This window comes from Callionymus lyra, chromosome 3 (genome assembly GCF_982586985.1).
Source record: "Callionymus lyra chromosome 3, fCalLyr1.hap1.1, whole genome shotgun sequence".
NCBI lineage: Eukaryota > Metazoa > Chordata > Actinopteri > Syngnathiformes > Callionymidae > Callionymus > Callionymus lyra.
Window position 1 is genome coordinate 34,976,083 of NC_141820.1, and position 20,082 is coordinate 34,996,164.

General features: G+C 38.3%; 1 protein-coding gene across 2 annotated transcripts in view; it reads right to left on the reverse strand.

Annotated features, from left to right (window-relative positions):
• trappc9 (trafficking protein particle complex subunit 9) overlaps positions 1 to 20,082 on the reverse strand; it is a 78,484-nt gene that overhangs the window by 28,923 nt on the left and 29,479 nt on the right. For both annotated transcript variants that reach the window (XM_087787683.1, XM_087787682.1), the window contains 2 exons: positions 13,722 to 13,864; positions 8,939 to 9,049 (listed from right to left, as the gene is read on the reverse strand). In XM_087787683.1, coding sequence (XP_087643809.1) covers positions 8,939 to 9,049; positions 13,722 to 13,864 — 254 coding nt within the window. The remainder of the gene's footprint in view (positions 1 to 8,938; positions 9,050 to 13,721; positions 13,865 to 20,082) is intronic.

The following is a 20,082-nucleotide window of genomic DNA, read 5'->3' on the forward strand; positions in this document are numbered from 1 at the left end:
TGCTTCTACAAGAAAAACTGAACCTTTTATGTCAACACATTTTGTTTTAAAAATAATGATTGTATCTGGTGCTTTTATATCTTGCTCTTAGGAATTTTCTAGATGTCTAATGGTTGGTCGCAGCTTTGAACATATAAGCATGTTTTCATAACCAAAGGGTAATTTTTAAAGATGAATCAAGTTCAGAGAACAAGGGTAATATATAGAAACTATAGTCTGTTTTCTACATCTATATTTTCACTGCAGAGTTATGTGGAATCTAACCTCTGGAACCATCATGCACAGGCTCCTAAAACGACAGCCACATCTACACTTTTAAAACAACACCAAGAGCTGGAGAAGATGTCAACATAAGAGAAACAAAACAGAAAAGCTACAGTGTTAAATCTGCCTGAGAGAGTGTTCATCTGACACAAGCCAGTCATGGCTTTCTGATCGTATGGTTCAAATAAATTTGGTGGCAGTACTTTGTAAATTTGACTCAATATTCTTTTTCAAAAACATCAACAAATGGCTCAAACCAGATATTTTTCACAACTTCATCCGCATCGCTGTACTCGGACATCGTTTACATCTGTGGTTTATCATTCAATCACAAAATACTAACAGCAAACAAACATCCTAATTGCCTGCATCACAATGTCGTTATTAGTCGTTTATGGAAAGTACATTTATATTGAAATATTTTATCAACAAATAAAAACTGAATTATTCTTGTTGAAACTCACCACACTTTAATCATAACATATTTACAAAGCATAAATGACAAGAATTGACAAATGAAACAAAAGACGTCTGGCGAGTTTAGTAATTATATAAAAAGCATTAGAGCCAGAAGTGGATGAACATCATTTCTGATCTCATTTAATTTAAGTTCTCAAATCTACTTTCGTCACGCTGTTAAACATGATCCATCATTTATGAGTATGAGGGGTGCTGATCTTCATCCCGGCAGTCTTGGCTATAAACCAATCACGTCAGCTTTAGCTTCCATGAAGCTTGGAGCAGCAGTTTCTCAATACCTTTGTACAAAAACAGTGATGTGACTCGAGTCCTGAATAAATTGTTAATGTGATGAACCAACTTATCCTCAGTTCTATTTATAGCAGGTGTGTAACTGAGCAACAGAGCCTGCACCGAGTAAACGTGTTTTTCGTTGGAGGGTTATTTTTAGCTCACGTGCCAGAGCTGAAGAATCTGTGGATGCATGTGCCGAGGCGAGTCGGCTGTTTATTTTTAGACCTGGCTGACTCGGTGTAACCCTTTGTGAGCACCGCTGGCCAGCAGCTTCCCGAGCACTGAGCGCTGCAGTGCTTCTAAAACATCAACACGTGTATACTAGAAGAAAATGAACATTCATACCCCAAATTAATCAAACAAGAACAGGATTTGTATTTTTTTAAAACAACAATTTGATTTGCTGCCAATAAAACAGCATAGGGAAAACTTTGTTACCATGGAAATACGTGTGATTGGAAAAGCGCATACACAGTGGGATGTGAGCACACAGCCGTGTGAGCGGTAAAGTGCTGCAGTGCTACAGGTGGGATTACTGAAGTGCCCTTGCAGGGATGATATTGGCGAGCAGAAGCAACAAGCTCAACCACAGGGATCAAGACTAATATGAGATCTAAACATAACATAGGCTTGTCAATATCAATGGAGTTGGAGTGGTGTGCAGTTCAGAGGGCATCTGTGCAAACACACTGTGCACGAAGAACGATAAACAACTTCCATGATGAAATTTAAAAACACTTTTAACAGGATGTGGAGAAAATGGTTGATGATGTTTTTGAACTTAGTTTTGATCAGTAGCACACTTCGACAGTAGGGTCGCTAGGGCAGCGGACAGAGCAAAGAGGTCCATACTTTCCTCTCGCCAGCAAACTCTTCCAGCTTTTATTAAAGAACCCAAAGGTGATCCCAGGTCAATCAGGAGATAGTCTCTCCATCGTGTAACGCTGTCCCAAAGTCTCCTCCCTTGGTCATGTCCATAAACACATCACCAGAGAGGCATCCTAAAAAGATGCCAGAGACACTTCATTTGGATTCTCCATGTGGAGAAACAGAGGTTCTACTTTGAGTCTCTCATGAATGACTGAGCTTCTCACCGCATCTCTAAGAGAGAAGTAAAGTAGAGTAATTTTGGTCGCTCTTATCTGCAATCTTGTTCCACTTTCTTATACTGTATAAGAGTAGGAACATAGATGCAGTGGTAAATGGAGAGTTTTGACTTTTGGCTCAACTCTTTCTTAACCACTATAGAGACTTCATAACTGAAAACACTGCACTGATCCACTTGTCCAAATAATGCTCAATCTTCCCTTCACTTATGAACAAGATCCAAAGGTTCTTGAAGCCCAGCTCCAATGTAAAACAAATTACTTTAAAAATGACTAGTTATTTTTCTTTGCTACCTAAAAACATATCATTACATCAAAACATGCAAACAAAATTGTTCCAATTTAAGGTACAGCTTCAGGGTAGTTTGCCGCAAGGAGCTGCTACACAACTGTGCATTTGAGGGGAGATGATACCAGGCCGAACTGGTCCACTTAGTCCTGAGTAATAAGGCCCAGTTTGGACCTGACACTTGCACTCACACTGGCCAAACAACTGTCGCTTCCGTGTAAAATAAGCCTCGTGCCGACAGGACACTGGTGGAATGCCCCAAATCGTCTTTTGTCATGACTGACTCTCGTAAACCAGCTTTTCATTTAACACACCATTGTTGCCACAGTCTAAACTAATTGAAGTTGACGGAGATAAAATGAGCATTTTGGTCTGTTACCATAGAAACACTCATTTCTTTGAATTCATATCGTGACGGAGGCCTCCAGTCGTTGGAGCTTGCTCTTTAGATCAAAGTCTATGTGCCTGAAAGGTCGCAGCTGTCCAACTGTACCACAAGTTCGCCTCTTTTTGCTTGAATGAAAGACCTTCAGGTGAGCTCAGCTCTGCTAATTTGCAATTAACTATTGTTGTGAGCATCTCAAACAAAGAGGAATCTGCAATTATTCTTCATTCAAAGTGAATAGTGCTTTTCCATTACTCAGGACTTTTTACTTTGATACATAGATTGGTATCTCGTCCATGAAAAACTATTTGTTATTTTTTATTTTTTTTATTAAATAAGACCTTTTTTATTATACAATTAACACCAATATACAATATAGAAGCCCAAAGTGTCCTTTGATCAATAATCCTGCAGACAAGGAGACTATACTTCTCTCCATCTCCTCATAAATATTTTTAAACTATACTGTAGAAAAAACGTGGAAAATACTTTTACATTTATTTTGAATCCAACAAGAAAAAGTGTGATTAAATAAACTCAAGCAGGGAGTGGACAAGGCAAAGAAAGCGGTCCAAGAGATTAGCGGGGGTGTTGATCTTAGAATAGAGAGAGGAGAAACACCTCTATTTATGGAGAGCAGAAACCCGTTTCTTCCTCAGTGACAGTGATTTAATAAGACACAGGAGAAAAACTGAGAAGTCTTCAAACTGGTTATAGACAGGAAGACGTGGAGACTTAAAGGTCTTTGTTTTCGCACAGATGGAAAACTATCACCTCCATGGTTATAGCTTCTCTATTTCTGCAGCCATGACGTATTTAATTGGAAACAATCATGGTGTGTTTGTTGGGGCGAGTGATTGACACATTCATTTCTGCAGCTGTCAGATTGAGAGTTTACCTTCTCAAGTCCTGGATGGAGATTCCACAAAACATATTTCGCCTGACATCTCATTCATCACGACAAAAGGATGGAAATATGAACTGACAGGGGCGGCTAATGTCAAGAGACGATAAGTTTGAGACGAACCGTGTGTTTGGCAATGCTTGTTTAATCCACTCTCACGGCGCAGTGGAGTGGGTGATGGAGGAAGAGTGACGCTCTCATCCCAGCTATTCTGCTTTCACCAATGGTGGTGGATAAACAGATTCCAAAGGGATTCAAGTGTAAACTGAAAAGTTCAGGATAGGTACCCAACTAGCAGTAAATGGATGATTCAAGACGACCATCTTTCCCGGGGTCACATCCATCAATTGTGAGTAGACGCCACAAGAAAGCCGAGCAGTCTGGCTAAGATAAAAAAAACAAAAAACAATTGACTGTAAATTTGCTCTGGAAGTCAAATGAATGCTATGAGAACTTGTGTAGATAGACGGCTTGTGGTGACCCCCAAAGTGAGAGCATAAATATTAGTAACTTGTAATAAAATAATAAATAAAAACTTAGTAACTAACAATTCCGCTTCCGGTGAGCCTTTGATCGGCTGCTTGAAACGTAAGCTCCTGCAATAATTGCCAAAAACAGTCGTTTTAACGACTACTTGTCCGGATATTATGCTCATATCACTTAAGATATGTCTCAAGCATCTCGGATCTATGATCGTGATGCTCTTCTCAACATCAGAGAGTCGATGGAGGACTTCACTCGCGACAGTTACCAACGTCCGGTGAACGTGTTTCCGGCTCCGCTTCTCATCGACTCGGACTCTGTGGAATATCGTTTGATCTCTCGAGTACCGGGCGATTTCCACAAGGGATCGAGTCGGGCTGGAGTACAGGTCAGGATGAGACGTGCAGTTGCGATCGCTCGGAACAACTCTGACGTCATCGAACGTCATCGATGTTTGATCGACATTCCTCTCACTGTGTGTGACGACACATCAGCTTTGCCGTCTGTCCAGACCTCAACGAAAGGTGGTAAGATTTTTTCATTTCCTCTCTTTAATTCGACTTTTACAACCGAGTTGAACTTCAGTGACAGCTGGTACCCACGTGACCGCTGTTCGCTTCAAAAGATCCCGCTCTGCGCGCCTGTCAGTGACGCGGCGTCGTCAGTGACGTCATCGGTGCTGAATGTGGGACTTCTTAATGTTCGCTCCATTACTAATAAATCCTTTATTCTTAATGATCTTTTCACAAGAGTTAATTTGGATTTATTTTGTCTTTCTGAGACTTGGCAGAGAGAGGAAGAGTTTATTCATCTGAACGAACTCTGTCCAGTAGGGAGCGCTGTCCTGGGGAAGCCTCGCCTCTCTGGTCGTGGAGGAGGTCTTGCTACTGTTTTTAGGGAGAGTTGTTCTTGCAAAGTGATTCAGACACAGGAATTCACTTCTTTTGAGTCTCAGATGATCTTGGTTGGTTCTACAAGACCTTTCTATTGTGTGTCAATCTACCGTCCGCCTGGTCCTGCGGCGATGTTCTTGAAAGACTTTAGTGACTTCTTATCTTCCATTATTCAGATGGAATCTGTTCTTATTCTTGGAGACTTTAATCTTCATGTTGATGACGTCACATCCTGTTCTGCTAAAGAACTTTTAACTTTAACTGAAGCCTTTAATTTTGAGCAACATGTTTCTGAACCCACTCATCAAAAAGGCCACATTTTAGACTTAGTTTTTACTCTTGGCCTGAACATTTCTAATGTATCTGTACATGATGTCCATCTGAGTGATCATTCTCTTGTCTTGTTCAACCTGGACTTCATCCCTGAACCTAAGCCTTTGAAAGTTAGGTCTCAGAGGCGTGTCATCTCAGCCGATACTGCAGACAGTTTTTCTGCTATGTTTGACCGTCTTTCCTTTGATGACTGTCCAGATGTGGACAGTTTGATTCACTGTTACACTGATCATTGTGTTGAAATACTGGATCAAGTGGCACCTGTTAAATCGAACTTGAAAATTCAGAAAAAACGGTGCCCTTGGACAAATGAAGATCTCCTGAGTCTGAAGAGACTTTGTCGAAAGACTGAGCGTCTCTGGAAGTCTACTAAACTTGAGGTGCACAGACTTCACCTCAGGGATCTGTTGACTTCTTACAATGAGATGGTAGAAACTGCTAGATCTGACTACATCAGAAAACTGGTAGCAGCAAATAGGAAAAACCCCAAAGTTTTGTTTGACACGATTAATTCTCTCGTGTCTCCTGCTCCTCAAATCACGCCGGTCTTCTGTGAAGCTGACAGCAATGCATTGTTGAGATTTTTCATTGACAAAATTAAATTGATCAAAGAGAAATCTCTCCCCCTTTGTTGGGAACCCCTACTGTCTCTGAGCCCATCTCCTCCTCTTGGTCATCCTTCACTGCTGTATCTTTGGGTGATATTTCAGCACTAGTGAACAAGATGAAACCCTCCTCTTGCTCAGATGACGTCCTTCCTTGTAGGCTTTTTATCAAAGTATTTGATGTAATTGGCCCCTGGGTTACCAATATGGTGAACCTCTCCCTTTCCACAGGGGTTTTTCCCAATGCATTTAAACATGCCATTGTGGAGCCTCTGCTCAAAAAACCAGGCTTAGACCCAACTGACCTCAGTAATTTCAGGCCTATTTCTAAGCTCTCTTTCTTGTCCAAGATCTTGGAGAAGGTGGTGTCTGAGCAGCTGTCTTTGTTCCTGGATCAGAGCGACATCCATGAGAAGTTTCAGTCTGGCTTCCGTAAACATCACTCTACGGAGACAGCTTTATTGAAAGTGTCCAGTGACATCATGATGTCGGCTGACTCTGGTAAATTCACTGTTCTGGTTCTCTTGGATCTGTCGTCAGCCTTTGACACAGTTGATCACCAGATCCTGCTGAGAAGACTAAGGGATGAAGTGGGACTGTCTGGGTCTGTGTTAGAATGGTTCTCATCTTACCTTTCTGGGCGCAGTTTTAGTGTATCTGCCAATCAAATGAGGTCTGAATCGGCAGATCTGTTGTGTGGAGTCCCTCAAGGTTCTGTTCTGGGTCCTTTATTGTTTTTGCTGTACTTGATTCCCCTTGGTAAAATCATTCAGAGATTTCCAGATGTTTCTTATCACATTTTTGCTGATGACATCCAGCTCTACTGCTCTTTTGACCCAACTGAGCCCCAAAGGCTGAACAGCTTAGTCAATTGTTTGCTAGAAATCAAACAATGGCTGAGTGAAAACACTTTACAGCTTAATGTGGACAAAACTGAAACTCTGGTGATTGCTCCTGATGATAAGATTCCAGGGTTGAGTCAGTACTTGGGTGACTTAGGTCAGTCTGTCAAACTGAGCCTGAGAAACCTGGGTGTTGTATTTTATAAAGACATGTCTCTTGTTCAACACTGCAGAAAACTGACCAGAAACTGTTTCCTTCAACTGAGAAAAATCTCTAAACTTAGGAAAATGTTGTCACAACATGATCTGGAGCTTGTAATCCATGCGTTTGTTTCTTCTCGTCTGGACTATTGTAACAGTTTGTTTTCATGTCTTAACAAGAAGGAGCTGTCTCGTCTGCAGTTGATTCAGAACTCTGCAGCGAGAATTCTGACCCGCTCAAGTAGGAGAACTCACATTTCTCCGATCCTTAAAACTCTTCACTGGCTTCCAGTTTCTTTCAGGATCAACTTTAAAATTCTGGTTCTTACTTTCAGAGCTATTCATGGTCAGGCTCCTCCTTACATCACTGATCTGATCCAGCCTTACACCCCAGCTCGGTCTCTGAGGTCTGTGGATCAGAATCTACTTATGGTTCCACGCACACGGCTCAGGACCAGAGGAGAGAAATCTTTTCAGGCTGTTGCTCCTAAGCTTTGGAACAATCTTCCTCTCTTTGCGCTTGATGGATCTACTGACTCCTTTAAGAAACATCTTCAGACGTTTCTATTTGTTCAGGCTTTTCCTTGAATTTCTCGAACTCCTGTGTTGTTCTCGGTGTTGTCTTGATCTTTGAAGTATGTACTGTTTTGAGTATTGTTTTGATTGTTAAAGCGCTTTGTGACCCTGGTCTCGAAAAGCGCTATATAAATAAAAATATTATTATTAACTTTACCTCCTGCTCCAGGATTAGGCAATTGAAGATGTGGCCCCTGGACCAGAAATTACTCCCTAGCAATTAAATATCATATATGTAATAACACATGTATGTATTCACTTATATATTCAGATGTATGTTATTCAGCATCCCTCATAAAACACATCTTCTATAACAAATCTTTTCAATGAATCCTCGACAATGAAAAGACAAGACCAATCTTAAAAGTATGGGAGATTCAACAAATGATTATTAAATGGATACATTAGACAAAATATATAATATCAGAGCATTTATTTAATATTCGAAACTTGAAACAGAAATTAAATATATGGTATTATTCAAAGAAAGGTTAGATGTCTATAACAGCAACAGAAATATGGTAGATATTGTTCATCTTCTTCTTAGGCCGTTATTCCAGCATCGGATCACAGGACTGCAGCTTTTGCTGAGAGGATCAGATTTTCCTACCGAGCTCGGAAACATCGTTTTTTGAGCAACCTCAGCCCCAGAGATAGCTGAGCACACAACACATCCTGACCCTTGGAAGGCAGATTGTTGGGTTTGAGGAGGTTTTTCGGAATATTCTTTCGACTGATCAACAACGTCCCAGGGCAAGGTCAACAAATCACCATTGCCACTATACACAGTTTGGACAGTAAACTCCTTCCACCTCCTGAGACATTGGATGTTGGTCCAAAACCTTTTTGAAGCCATATGGAAGTCATTCCCGACTCTCAACAAACTCATGCCACAGGCCAAAAAAGGCCTCTTATTGGACTCTTTCCACAGCTTCTGGAGATTGCAAAGGGGTCTACTGGGAATGTCTGGCAGAGTCTCCTGTCAGAAGATGCTTCCATTTCGCCTCTGTGAGAGGTTCAACAATGTCCTGGGAGAGAGGGGGGACATCGAGTCGGAAATGGCCACGTTATGGCCACACTATCTAGCTGTCGCAGACATTGTTTTGTACACTTAAAAGATCATATTTTTTTTAATTTTGTAGCCTAATGTTTTCTTATTCATGCCTCAAAGACTTTCACACAGCCTATGAAAAGCAAGTAATAATTACAAAGGTAACAAAGCATAAATAGCTGCCGGAGAGTTCAACATAATTGATACTCCACGTACTTTCTATGAAAAGGAAAAGATGAGTCGTTACACTTACCTTTGACACTCACTGGGGTGAAGGACAAGATCCTGGTCGACCCTTGCCCTGACTGTCAGCTCATGCTCGGTTGGGTTAAAGATGTCGAGCAGCAGGTGACACTGGCGGGTGCTGTGGATGAATGCAAACACAACACAGATGTGTCAAAGAGTTTTCATATAATGGTTCAATTATGGTGGTGGTTGCTGGTGTTTCAAAGAGAGGAATTTCACAATAAAATTATACTAGAGAAGTTCAAACATTGAGAACAGAAATAATGGAATTCATCAGTAACTGAAAATAGTGACATTATTTGAAACGTCCATGTCAAGAGAAATGATACTAAATAAGATTCAGGAAATGTTGTCCTAAAAATAAAGAGTTTATGTCGGATATGTCCAAAGAGAGTCATATGGGCCAAATTTGGCCTTTTAATTTTCACTAAAAGATTTTAAGTGTAATTCCTAAGTACTAAAAACCTTTTTCGGTCGGTCTGTGTGAGATGTCAATTTTATGTTGAAGACATAGGAGTTTTTTATTATGAAGTTGTAAATGATCAAACTCAAGTGTCACATCTCAGCAACATAAAGAATAAAATCAAAGACAAATTTTACATCCATAAAAGATAGAACTTTATCGTGACTAATAATTAGTTAAGTTCTGTTGTTTCTAAAGCTCTTTTAGGTGACAACATGTTTACACTTTTCTTGCGCCCAGCTGAAACCTCAGGTTATGACTATCAAAGTTAGCCATACAAACAAGTAAAAATAAGAATTGCATAGAATAGAAACGAAGCTGGGATGTTGGAAGTTTTTATTTCTACTTGTGCATCTAAGTAAACTTAGAAATCTAGCATTAAATTGGGTAAATTAGACATAAAAAGGTCATACTGAAAGTCTAAAAATACACAGTAAACAAGATCAAGAGACAACAGGTTGCAGCAGTCATCGCCACTCGGCCAGACTTCAAACGTTAGTCTGCTTTTATCAGGCCTCGCAGCACCCGACCATGTCATCATTCCAGACCTGCTCGACTCAATCATCACAAGAGGCCTAATTTGTGATTGAGATTAGGATAGAGGAGTGATACTGGACCATCAAAGGGACTATTTTGGTCTGGTAATGAGTAATCAGAGTAAACAGGCCACTGAACAAAACCGTGATGATGTCAACAGTAAAAACCCACCACAGTGGGGTTTTGACACATCAGGATAAATTATTCATGTGCTGTGTATCGTTGAGTTGAGGATGCTTGTTAATATAACAATAATTCTAAAATGCTTTAATTCATTCTTTTATAGCAAGAGACTCTCTGGACCATACAGGGTGACAGGTGGCATAGAGCCAGGGCAGCAAACATGATATTATTTTGTTGTCAATACACCTGCTTTGGATCTAAATTAATAATAACTAAAAATATGTATTTTCCTGCTCAGTGGGTCAGTTAATAGAGAAGATTGGGGTTCCACTACAAACGTGTCACACTAGGTTAACGCATGACAAATGAATGGTTACAACACTTTTTCACATTTTAAAAAACTCAGAAACTGACATGAACGCAGACTGTCCAGGCTTTTTTATGCTAAAGTGAGATTTGGAAATAAAATATTAATAGACAGGCAAAAAATTAATGATCAGCAGGTTTTATATTATTTAAACCACTCAATATGTAAATTAAGGATAATATAATGATATGTATGGATTGTGTGGCATGTGTAACTGATGATCACAATTTTGTTCACAGACAGACAGAATAATCTTAGATTATTCTACTGGGACTCAAGTATCGCAGCTGGTATATAACTTGACAGTCAGCTGGATCCTGTGTCTTAACACTCAACCTTGTTGGCGACGTTGTTCAAGCAGCAGCAGCATCAGTGTTCCTTACCTCTTAATAAACATTTTATCAGTAGTCGTGGTAAATTATGATCCTTGTGTGATAATCCATTTTAAGATTTGTATAGCCTCCCAAGCTCATTTGAGCATCTTGGATTTCTTTACCTCCTCCTTAAAATCAATATGCATCGTTGTTTTGATTCAACAGACCTTACATTTGATTTATTTGAGCCAGCTTATCCAGGCCATTGTAAGTATGAAGTAAAAACTGTTGCTTCTACAATAAAGTCTGTGAAATAGTCATGTGATTGCTGTCACCATCTGGCTGCCCCTCTGAGTTGTTTTAAAGTTTTTAATGATATATTTTAGAGGCAAATTAATGTTGAAAAAAATTGTTCTCTTATTTTCTGAAATGCGTTTCAGTTTATCCTTTAAACTGTAGCTTCAATTCAAAGCTAACATTTTCACTCCTACACAGGTTTCCTGTCTTTATTAGTGGACATGAGTAACTATTCAGGGCTGGCTACTGATTTATGGGCCAGGGTGTTTAGCTGAGGTGATCAGTCAGATCACCCAGTTAAGAAGCACTGACTCAACTTGATAAACGGCAGCAGAGAATAGTCCCAGATAATCGACTGAGAGGAAAACAAACTTGAACTTGAATAACTCACAGCAATAGAGATCAAAGTCACCCTCATCTTTATACATGATTTAAAATTTTGAACATTTATTATTTTTGCAAAAAAAAAAAAAGAAAAGACATTTCTCACTCTTTTGCTCACTTAATTCTGGGAGGAATCTGCCATGAGTCCAGAGAAAACCCACACCATAATATTCTTTCCAAAGAGGGATGATGCTGCACTTTTACTTATTCTTGTAAAATGAAGAATTATTATCCGCTGTGCTTTGACTTTTGTATTTTATTCCGTTCATACAAGTACATCTACAACTATATTGACTCTAAATGGTCCCAAGTCAAGATCCACCTTTGATTGGACCAGACCTCAACTAATTTGAGAATTGCTTTCCTTGTCACATGGTCCGCCCATTTAGTCGGAGCATAAATCGATTCTATTGGATCAGACAGCTGTCAATTAAAAAAGCTGATTTTTCGTTTTGAACCTTGTTATATTATATTTATAAAAGAGTTCTGAGAACTTTGGCTCAGCTGTGGTGACCAAGTCGCCCCTTACCCTTGGCCTTACCCTACAAGTCCAGCAGAAACACTCTGGAAGTCCCAAGTGAACCTCCATGGTATCAAGTAAAGCAAGACCCTTATAAGGAGGGTTGTGATGGCAAACGTGTTGTTTATGAAGTAGTGTTTATGATTCAGCATTAAAAGCGAGAGCCAGTTGGATAGTGTTTTATTATCTTAACTTTTATTACTGACTTCCAAATTGAAAAACACCAGATGACAGGGATGAAATAGTAATTTTCGTGCGAGTCCTTCGTAAAACTTGCATTGGTTCTATTGTCCAAAAGCAAAAATAACATCACGCAGCACGGAAAGCAGTTTTGGTGTGAGTCCGGAATTATACCATACCAGGTCTCAGAAGAAAAATCCTTACTTGGAGTAGAGGTATAGTAAGTAAGTAAGTAAGTAAGTAATGATTATTTGTAAAGCGCCTTTCTAGACCAGGGTCACAAAGCGTTTTAACAATCAAAAACAATACACAGTTAAAATATATAAAAGTGACTATCTGATTACGTTTGGTTTCAACCATTATTTAAATAAAGGCTTTTACTTAACTCTCTGCAGCTATGATCATAAAAACAAAATGTGACACCACTGATAGAAAATTGGAGATAAGATGCAGCTTAGTCCATTTATTGAATTTTAATTTCGATTTGAAAATGGGATTTTATAAGTAGGTTGATTCTAGTATAGGTAGGAAATGTTGTCTGGATTGTAGGGTGTAAATTAATGTGTTCATAAAGGATATTGTCAACAGCAGGATGCTTGAAAAGCATTAACAACGGAGGCATAAAGAGGTCCGTGTTCTACCTAACAAGCGTAAGAGAATATTTTATGTGTTGCCCACTGAATAGACTTTGAATAAGATGTTATAGAAATTCATGGGAGTGTCTTTTAAAGGAAGACAAGCACAGAGATGATCAATATAAATTGAGTCTCAAAAGTGATGTAGATATATCATTAAAATCCTACTTGCAAATTGGTAAATATACACTTTTTTAGGAATGCAACTTAGACTGCTAAAAGAATGTAACCCCTTGTGTGATTTATTCATGTATATGTCAACAATGTGTCTTAAACATATACTTAAAAGATAAAGATAAAGATAAAGAATCTAAAAATGTGTTGCATGATCAATGCAATATAAATAATATGGATTGGAACATAAGAGTTTGTGACAGCAATAATTCCACGGATTGGTGCGACTGTATCCATGGCTGATTATAAAGGCCAGATCAATAACACTTGGCACATCAATCAATTCAGCAATTTCTGGATCAATATGGGTTCTTTGTAAAACCACAATTTGGCTAAAAAATGTCACATAATCCCTGAACAAAAAATATTGTGATAATTGTATGATTATCCTGGGATGATGCATCAGAAGGTCAGTGCAGGAGGGTTTTTAGAAGCGCCCAAGGGTTCAGCTAATATACCTCCTCCTTCCACATGGGAGTTAGGTCTGCCATTTGACAGCGAGCTGCGACTACCAAGTACTTTGGGATTCAAGAAAAATGCAGAAAAATAAGTGTGTTGAGAGCATTTTATCATCGCTCTTATTGTCATCATTCTAAGATCTAGATAGTTAATTAAACCAGAATAACTTCTGTATAAAGACGACAACCATGAAATGAAAAATAACTGGATGTGAGAACAGCAATGATAATTTTTTGGCATTTTAATATAATGCCTAAAGGGCTAAAAAAGTATTATCAATGACTGATGAAACATTTTATAAAAAATGTCTAGTATGTTTACGTCGTAACGTGTGTACCTTGTTGCAGGAAGCGTGCTGACTCTGGTGAAGAACACTGATGGTTCCACATCAATATGGACCCCAAGAGAGAGTTCCCGGTAGTAACCCCCAACTATGCCTGCTCCACCCGAGTATTTTAAGTTCATTACTGCCTCCAAAGTCTAAAAGAAAGAGAGAGAGAAGCATGAGTTACAACCTGCCAGGTAGCACAACTTCACTGAATATTGATGACAAAAAATTGTGCACAGTTGCATTTCCAAATGTCATTTGATTCTGTCCATTCAAAAAAAAAGATTATAATTGAATGAATGTAATGAAATGTATAATAAATTAATATTAAAGATGGAAAAAATTCCCAAAATTTAATGCTTGATTTATTGTAACATTTAGAGCTGAAAAAATACGATTTATCCTGTGTGATGTACAATAAATACCCACAATAGACGATCCAAACGGTGATAAGTTCCCACGTTAAAAACACACAATGCTGGTTGGTATTGACAGATATGCAGTGGTTTGGAGGAAATTACAGTGAAGTGGCCACATCATGTTCTAAACATAGATACACAACTACTGTAGATGTTTCAGTTCATAAGGATATTGCATGATGATAAGGAGACTCAACATAACTGAACGTAGAGTTTTGTTAAAAAATGTAAGTTCTATTGAGGTCAGACAAAAATGTTTTGTAAACTATATGCGGCAACATAAAAACAATGAGTCATCCTTTCATTAAGGGACTTCATTTCCCCTGTTTGACGCAGCAATGATATTGGTTTATGACATCTGTCTTAATATAACTAGACTAATTAAAAATCCCTTAATTTAAAAAATAAAAAGCCCAATCAAAAGATACAGTCAGTGAGTCACCAAAAAACAGAGTTAAGAGTTATAATGATTACAAGCGAAAGAGAAAGTCTACTTCTTTTTGACGGGCAAAATGCAACTCAACAAGATCTTGAGTAAGCAGACCTCAGAATATCCACTGAAATTGTCATATCACAAACACAATATCAGTATGGAGCGGTGGAAAAGATAGTTCTGAAAGGACACTCAAGTAAAGAAGCATGGCTTTAGCCTGAAGAAGCATGGAGAAAACTATCACAAAAAAGGTCTGTAAGGATGAGATATTCAATTCAACTCACTGTAGAAGGTAGAAAGACAGACTTTTGTTAATGTATACAAGGATGTATAAACTAACAACCATTTAAGATTCTTCAGGGGAATCAAATTTCCTGAACTTTATAAAAGGGTCTAGTAGGTCAAGCCCTGAACACCTCCAGTATGAGGCTTCCAGGCATCAAAAGGTGCCACGCAGTGGTTCATCTTTGAGTCTCTCCTGAATGACTGAGCCCCTCAGATAATCTCTGAGAGAGAATCCGAAGTATTTCCACAAGTAAAACTCTAGAAGACTTTTCTAACTCTGAGGGTCTTATCATAAAATACCTGGGGCCTAATGTACTAAGATGTACAAAAAACTTTTCCACGTCAAAGACCACATGTATCAATAAGGAAAAGAGTGTTAGAAAGGAGTTCCCAACGCATTTGTAGGTTGCGTACGTACGAATCAGCAAGTGTTTGTAGCGAGTGAATATTAAATTATTCACAAACTTATAAATATGTTCTCATTCACCAAACTGATGATCTGTATTTGTTAAGACAACATCGATCGTTTTATACTGAATCTGATATTTCAAAAATGTTAAGGAATTATAGGCTTGTTTTTATAATACAACTAAAAAATGAATCAGCGTCTGATCGCTTCAAGTCTTTCTCTAAGAGAGTCACAGACATTCTTGTGAAACTGCAGTGAAAATGAAGAATGAAAGCAGCTAAAGTCATGTGACCACATGATTGGAGCGATCTCCTTGAAAAACACTTATATAAATACACCGTCACATGATTTGTTCATTTGTAATTTGTAAACAAAATGCTTTTTTTTATAAATGTAATAATAAGTTGCGCGTGTGCTGCGCCACACATTCAAGTGAAGCTCAGACCATCAGACCATCATCATCATCTTCATCACTACTAAATGCTTTAAGTTACTGATTTACAGTTTTAATCTTGTTAAACTCTTTCAAATAAGACCTGTTTCTTTTAATAAAGTATTCGCTATTGTAAAATATGTAAAACATAAACATTTACACCGGAGTCATTTAAATTTAAGTATGTGAACCATGTCAGAAATGTTTAAATAAACCAATATAAACTGTTAATCCAGTTTAAATACATGTTTTCTTCTTCTTTTTTTTCTGATTGAGGAGAGAAAAAACACGGGCTCGGGTTCAATTAATTATGATTTAAATATGTAAATGAGGGCATGTAAAGGGACTAACAAGGCTTAGATTAATTCTATGTTAATTGGGATGTACAAAGGAAAAGTGATTTTTATTTGTGTGTACGTGCAGATTCATATTTTTGAATATTTTTGTACGTGCTCGATTTTCTGGATTTGAGTGTAGAAGTTCAACGAATTTCTTTGTAGATGAGGCTCCTGGACTTCAGTGTTTGTGTTTATGAAATAATTGACAGTTTTGACAGACTATGACTGATGAGTTTGATGAATATTAATAAGTATTTGTGTTTTGTTTTTAATGTACAGTATATACATTCCTTATGTAAGAAAAACATTAACTTGAAGATCTGAAAAATGACTGGATTTTAAAGCACAGAGCTGCGAAGAAAATGAATTACTTCAAATGCAGAATGTTAAAACCCTGGTGATGATTAAGTTAAACTTCCACAGGAAAAGTTAGAGATGCCTAGGGCTCATTGTGGCTTGAAGGACTGCTGAAGAGCAATATGCAGTCAGTAAACACAATATAATTAGCTCTGTTGGAAATGACTGCCAAAAAGATTAACCAGAGTCTTTGGAAATAAAGTAAGATTCTAAAGTAACTCAGGTTCCATAGATAAAAAAAAGAGCATTTTACGGCATTTGTATCAGAGATATATTTCTTACATTCCAATGGACTACAATGGGAGACTAAGATCTGTATTGATTTCCTGCCAGCACATTTATACACCGGATTATTGGACGAACCGTCAGTATATTTTTCTTCAAGGAATATATGATGTGGATTTTGTCGATGATGCTGGTAAGACCAGACCTCTGAAAGGAGTCATTAAAATGATCTTATACATAATATTGTCAAGGTTAAAACCATTGGTGGAGACATTTGTAAAAATGTACTAAACTTGGTATAGATATTGTTGAACCCGAAATTATTCATAGTTACTTTTATTCGATCAAGGTGTTTTGACTGGGAATGAGACCGCCATCTCCCAAAAGATAAAAAGACCAGGTGCAAGAGGCATCATTATGGAAAATAACAATTCTCAGGTTTCATTTATATTACAACAAAAATTGGCATTTCCAAAATTATTAATACCCCTCAAAATAATTAATAAAGAAAGCCTTTACTGGTTATCACAGCTATCAAACGCTTCCTATAATTACTGCCAGCTTCTGGCACTTGTATATTTGCCCATTCATCTTTGGGGATTAGATCCAACTCTTTAAGGTTGGAGGGTCTCCTGTCCATCACCCTGATCTTCAGCTCCAGCCGCAGACTCTCAATTGGGTACAGGTGAGGACTATAGCTGGGCCACTGCTAAACGCTTTACAACTTTTGCTGTATGCTTTGGGTCATTGTGAAATGTCAACAGGTTCCAAGGCCAAGTTTCTCTGCACACTGCCTGATGTATTTATTAAGAATCGTGATCTACTGCTCTTTTTTCATGGTGCTGTTTACAGTCCCTAGTCTATTGACTTAAAAACACCCCTAAAGCATTAAGGTTCCCACGACCATGTTTGACAGTGGAGATGGTGTTCTTCGAGTTGATGTTTGGCCTTTGTGTGCCTTATCTGGAAAAGTTGTGTGCAGATTATTCAGGATGGCCTTGGTAGTGATCCATTCTTTTTCACCTCTCTCAAAATCCTCTTGGTCAGCACAGGTGTCATTTTTGGTTTCCGACTACATCCTCTGAGATTTTTTATTACGTTGCATTGCGACAACTTGAACTTGAAATTTTCTGCTAATCTTTTTCTGCTTTCATTGAGCTGATAATTTCCTTAGGTTTACCGAAAAAGAGATTAACTGTCACTCTCAAAACATCGTTGCACCTTAAATTGTTGAGAAGTGGTAAATATTGGATCAAATATTTTTTGTTAATAATTACACCCAGGTGGTATAAAAGTTTTAATCAAAACTGTCAACTGGTTAATATTTATGCAAACATAGCTGTTCAGTAAGGGATGTTCAGTATATTATTCTGGGTGAAATTAAAGGTTGAGTTTTTTTTAAGTCTCGTTGATGAGTGTGTCCAACATAAACAGACTGCAGACATTGCCATATAGATGCCGTAATACACAGTTGAGGTCAGCAGTCTATCATGATTTCACACTTCCAAACCATTAAAAGAGACAGGAGGACTGTATGCATCATACAATAACTTGTGGATGACAGCTGAAACAGCGGGGTTTTTTTTCCCTTTACTGCACCAAGATATGAACAAGAGACGATACTTTAATAAGACTTATGGTCTGATTAATTGTTGAGAAGCCCTCTCGTTCAGGGATGCAAGCACTTGACGTCAGCTCCGCTGCATAACTTTCATGCTATTAGAAGTCAGAGATGACGCAAGTGTTACGTTTCCTTCTATATGCTTCATATCAAATCACCATCTCTATTCACCATAAGTTTTAGCTTTGTTATCAAGATGTTTTATAATGTTGTTTTTAGAGAAGTAAATGTTTATTTTCTGTTTAATTGTTATATTGTGTTTTTGCTAATGATTTGACGAATGACAGCTGTTTGTTCACACTGATTAGACGGATATCTGACTATGTGTTCTTTATATGTATTTAATTTCATATTTACTGTGCCATACATCTCGTGTTAAATTATTATTATATTTACTTCTCAAAGTGGAAATGAAGAGTTTAAAACAGTGGTTCTTAACCTGGGTTCAATCGAACCCTAGGGGTTCGGTGGGTCGGTCTCAGGGGCTCGGCAGAAAATCATGTTTTAGTTTTCACTAAAGAAGGGGTTCAGTAAATGCACATATGAAACTGGTGGGGTTCGGTACCAAGGTTAATAACCACTGGTTTAAAAGAATGATCATTACGGTTAGGTTGTTCCAAGCGAAAATAAGAAACTGCAGATCCTCTTAAGACAGAAAAGTGAAACCCCTTATCTAGAATACAATATACTTTTTTTTGTTTGTATGTACATAGCCAATCCAATCAGCAAAAAGGTATTTGATGTCAGTCAGTCCTCATGCCACCAGCTGGCTAAGTAGCAAATTTAATTTATACTTTCAACAACAGGTAGAAAATCCATTATCACTTTAGCTGATAAGTGATGAACCACAACAATGTTTGATGGAGTGCAGCAACTGAGTTATCTCTGCGAAACATTACCCATTGGTTGAGATAGATATTTTAGTTTTGACAAATCATCTCCACACAGGAGTTGAGGAAAAGTGGCAACAATTTCAGCATAGAGAAATTAATAAAGCACTTTTGTGCTTCCTTTTCCTAGAGGCTGTGTGTGCAAGCATGTGTATGAACAGCATCTATTTTTACTATGTCTGTATATGTGTTGGTGCAAATGTGTTATTAAGATTTGTACCGTGTATGCATTAGATTCCTACATAATATGTACACACAATGGAACAACTTGTGGCGGTATGCAGAACAGGGGAAGGAAAACACTATGTGACAGATGTCAGGGTAAATGAGTTTAAAAGGTTTCTTATATTGCAGGATGAGAAGAACAAGTAATTTGGCTGCTCAGTAGAAGTTTCACACTTCGTCAGACAGCTGAGGCAGTTATAAATATCTGTATCACGAGTAGGGATCTGCATCTGTGAACTGAGCTGTACTGCCATGGGCAGAGCCACGCTTCTAAAAATAGCTCTTTGCCTGGCTGACAGGCAGACAGCCAATTCTGTTTCGACTGGATTTCATTAGCCAGCAGAAGCTCTGCATACCCCAAAACAGATTTCCTAGGCACTGGTGCAATGCTAGTGTCACTGTGAGCAGCACTTTCTGTTGCAAATATAGCAGCAACTTGTGCTGGGCCACAATGCAGTCACTACATGTATGTAGAAAACTACTACTTGGTGAATTTTTGAATAAGACTAGGTCTGGGATCTTCTTTCCGAAGACAGTAGGAGATATCATCACTGCAGTCTACCAGACGGCCAATTGATCATCCTACCTTCCATTCACACGGTGTGTCCATCACCATGTGGAGAAGGAGCTGGAAGCTAATCGTTGACATGATCTAAAATCCTTACAGCGCCAATATCCTCATTAATGTTATTACACCACCGGCACATTCTTTTCAGATGTCTGAGAAGGGTCTGG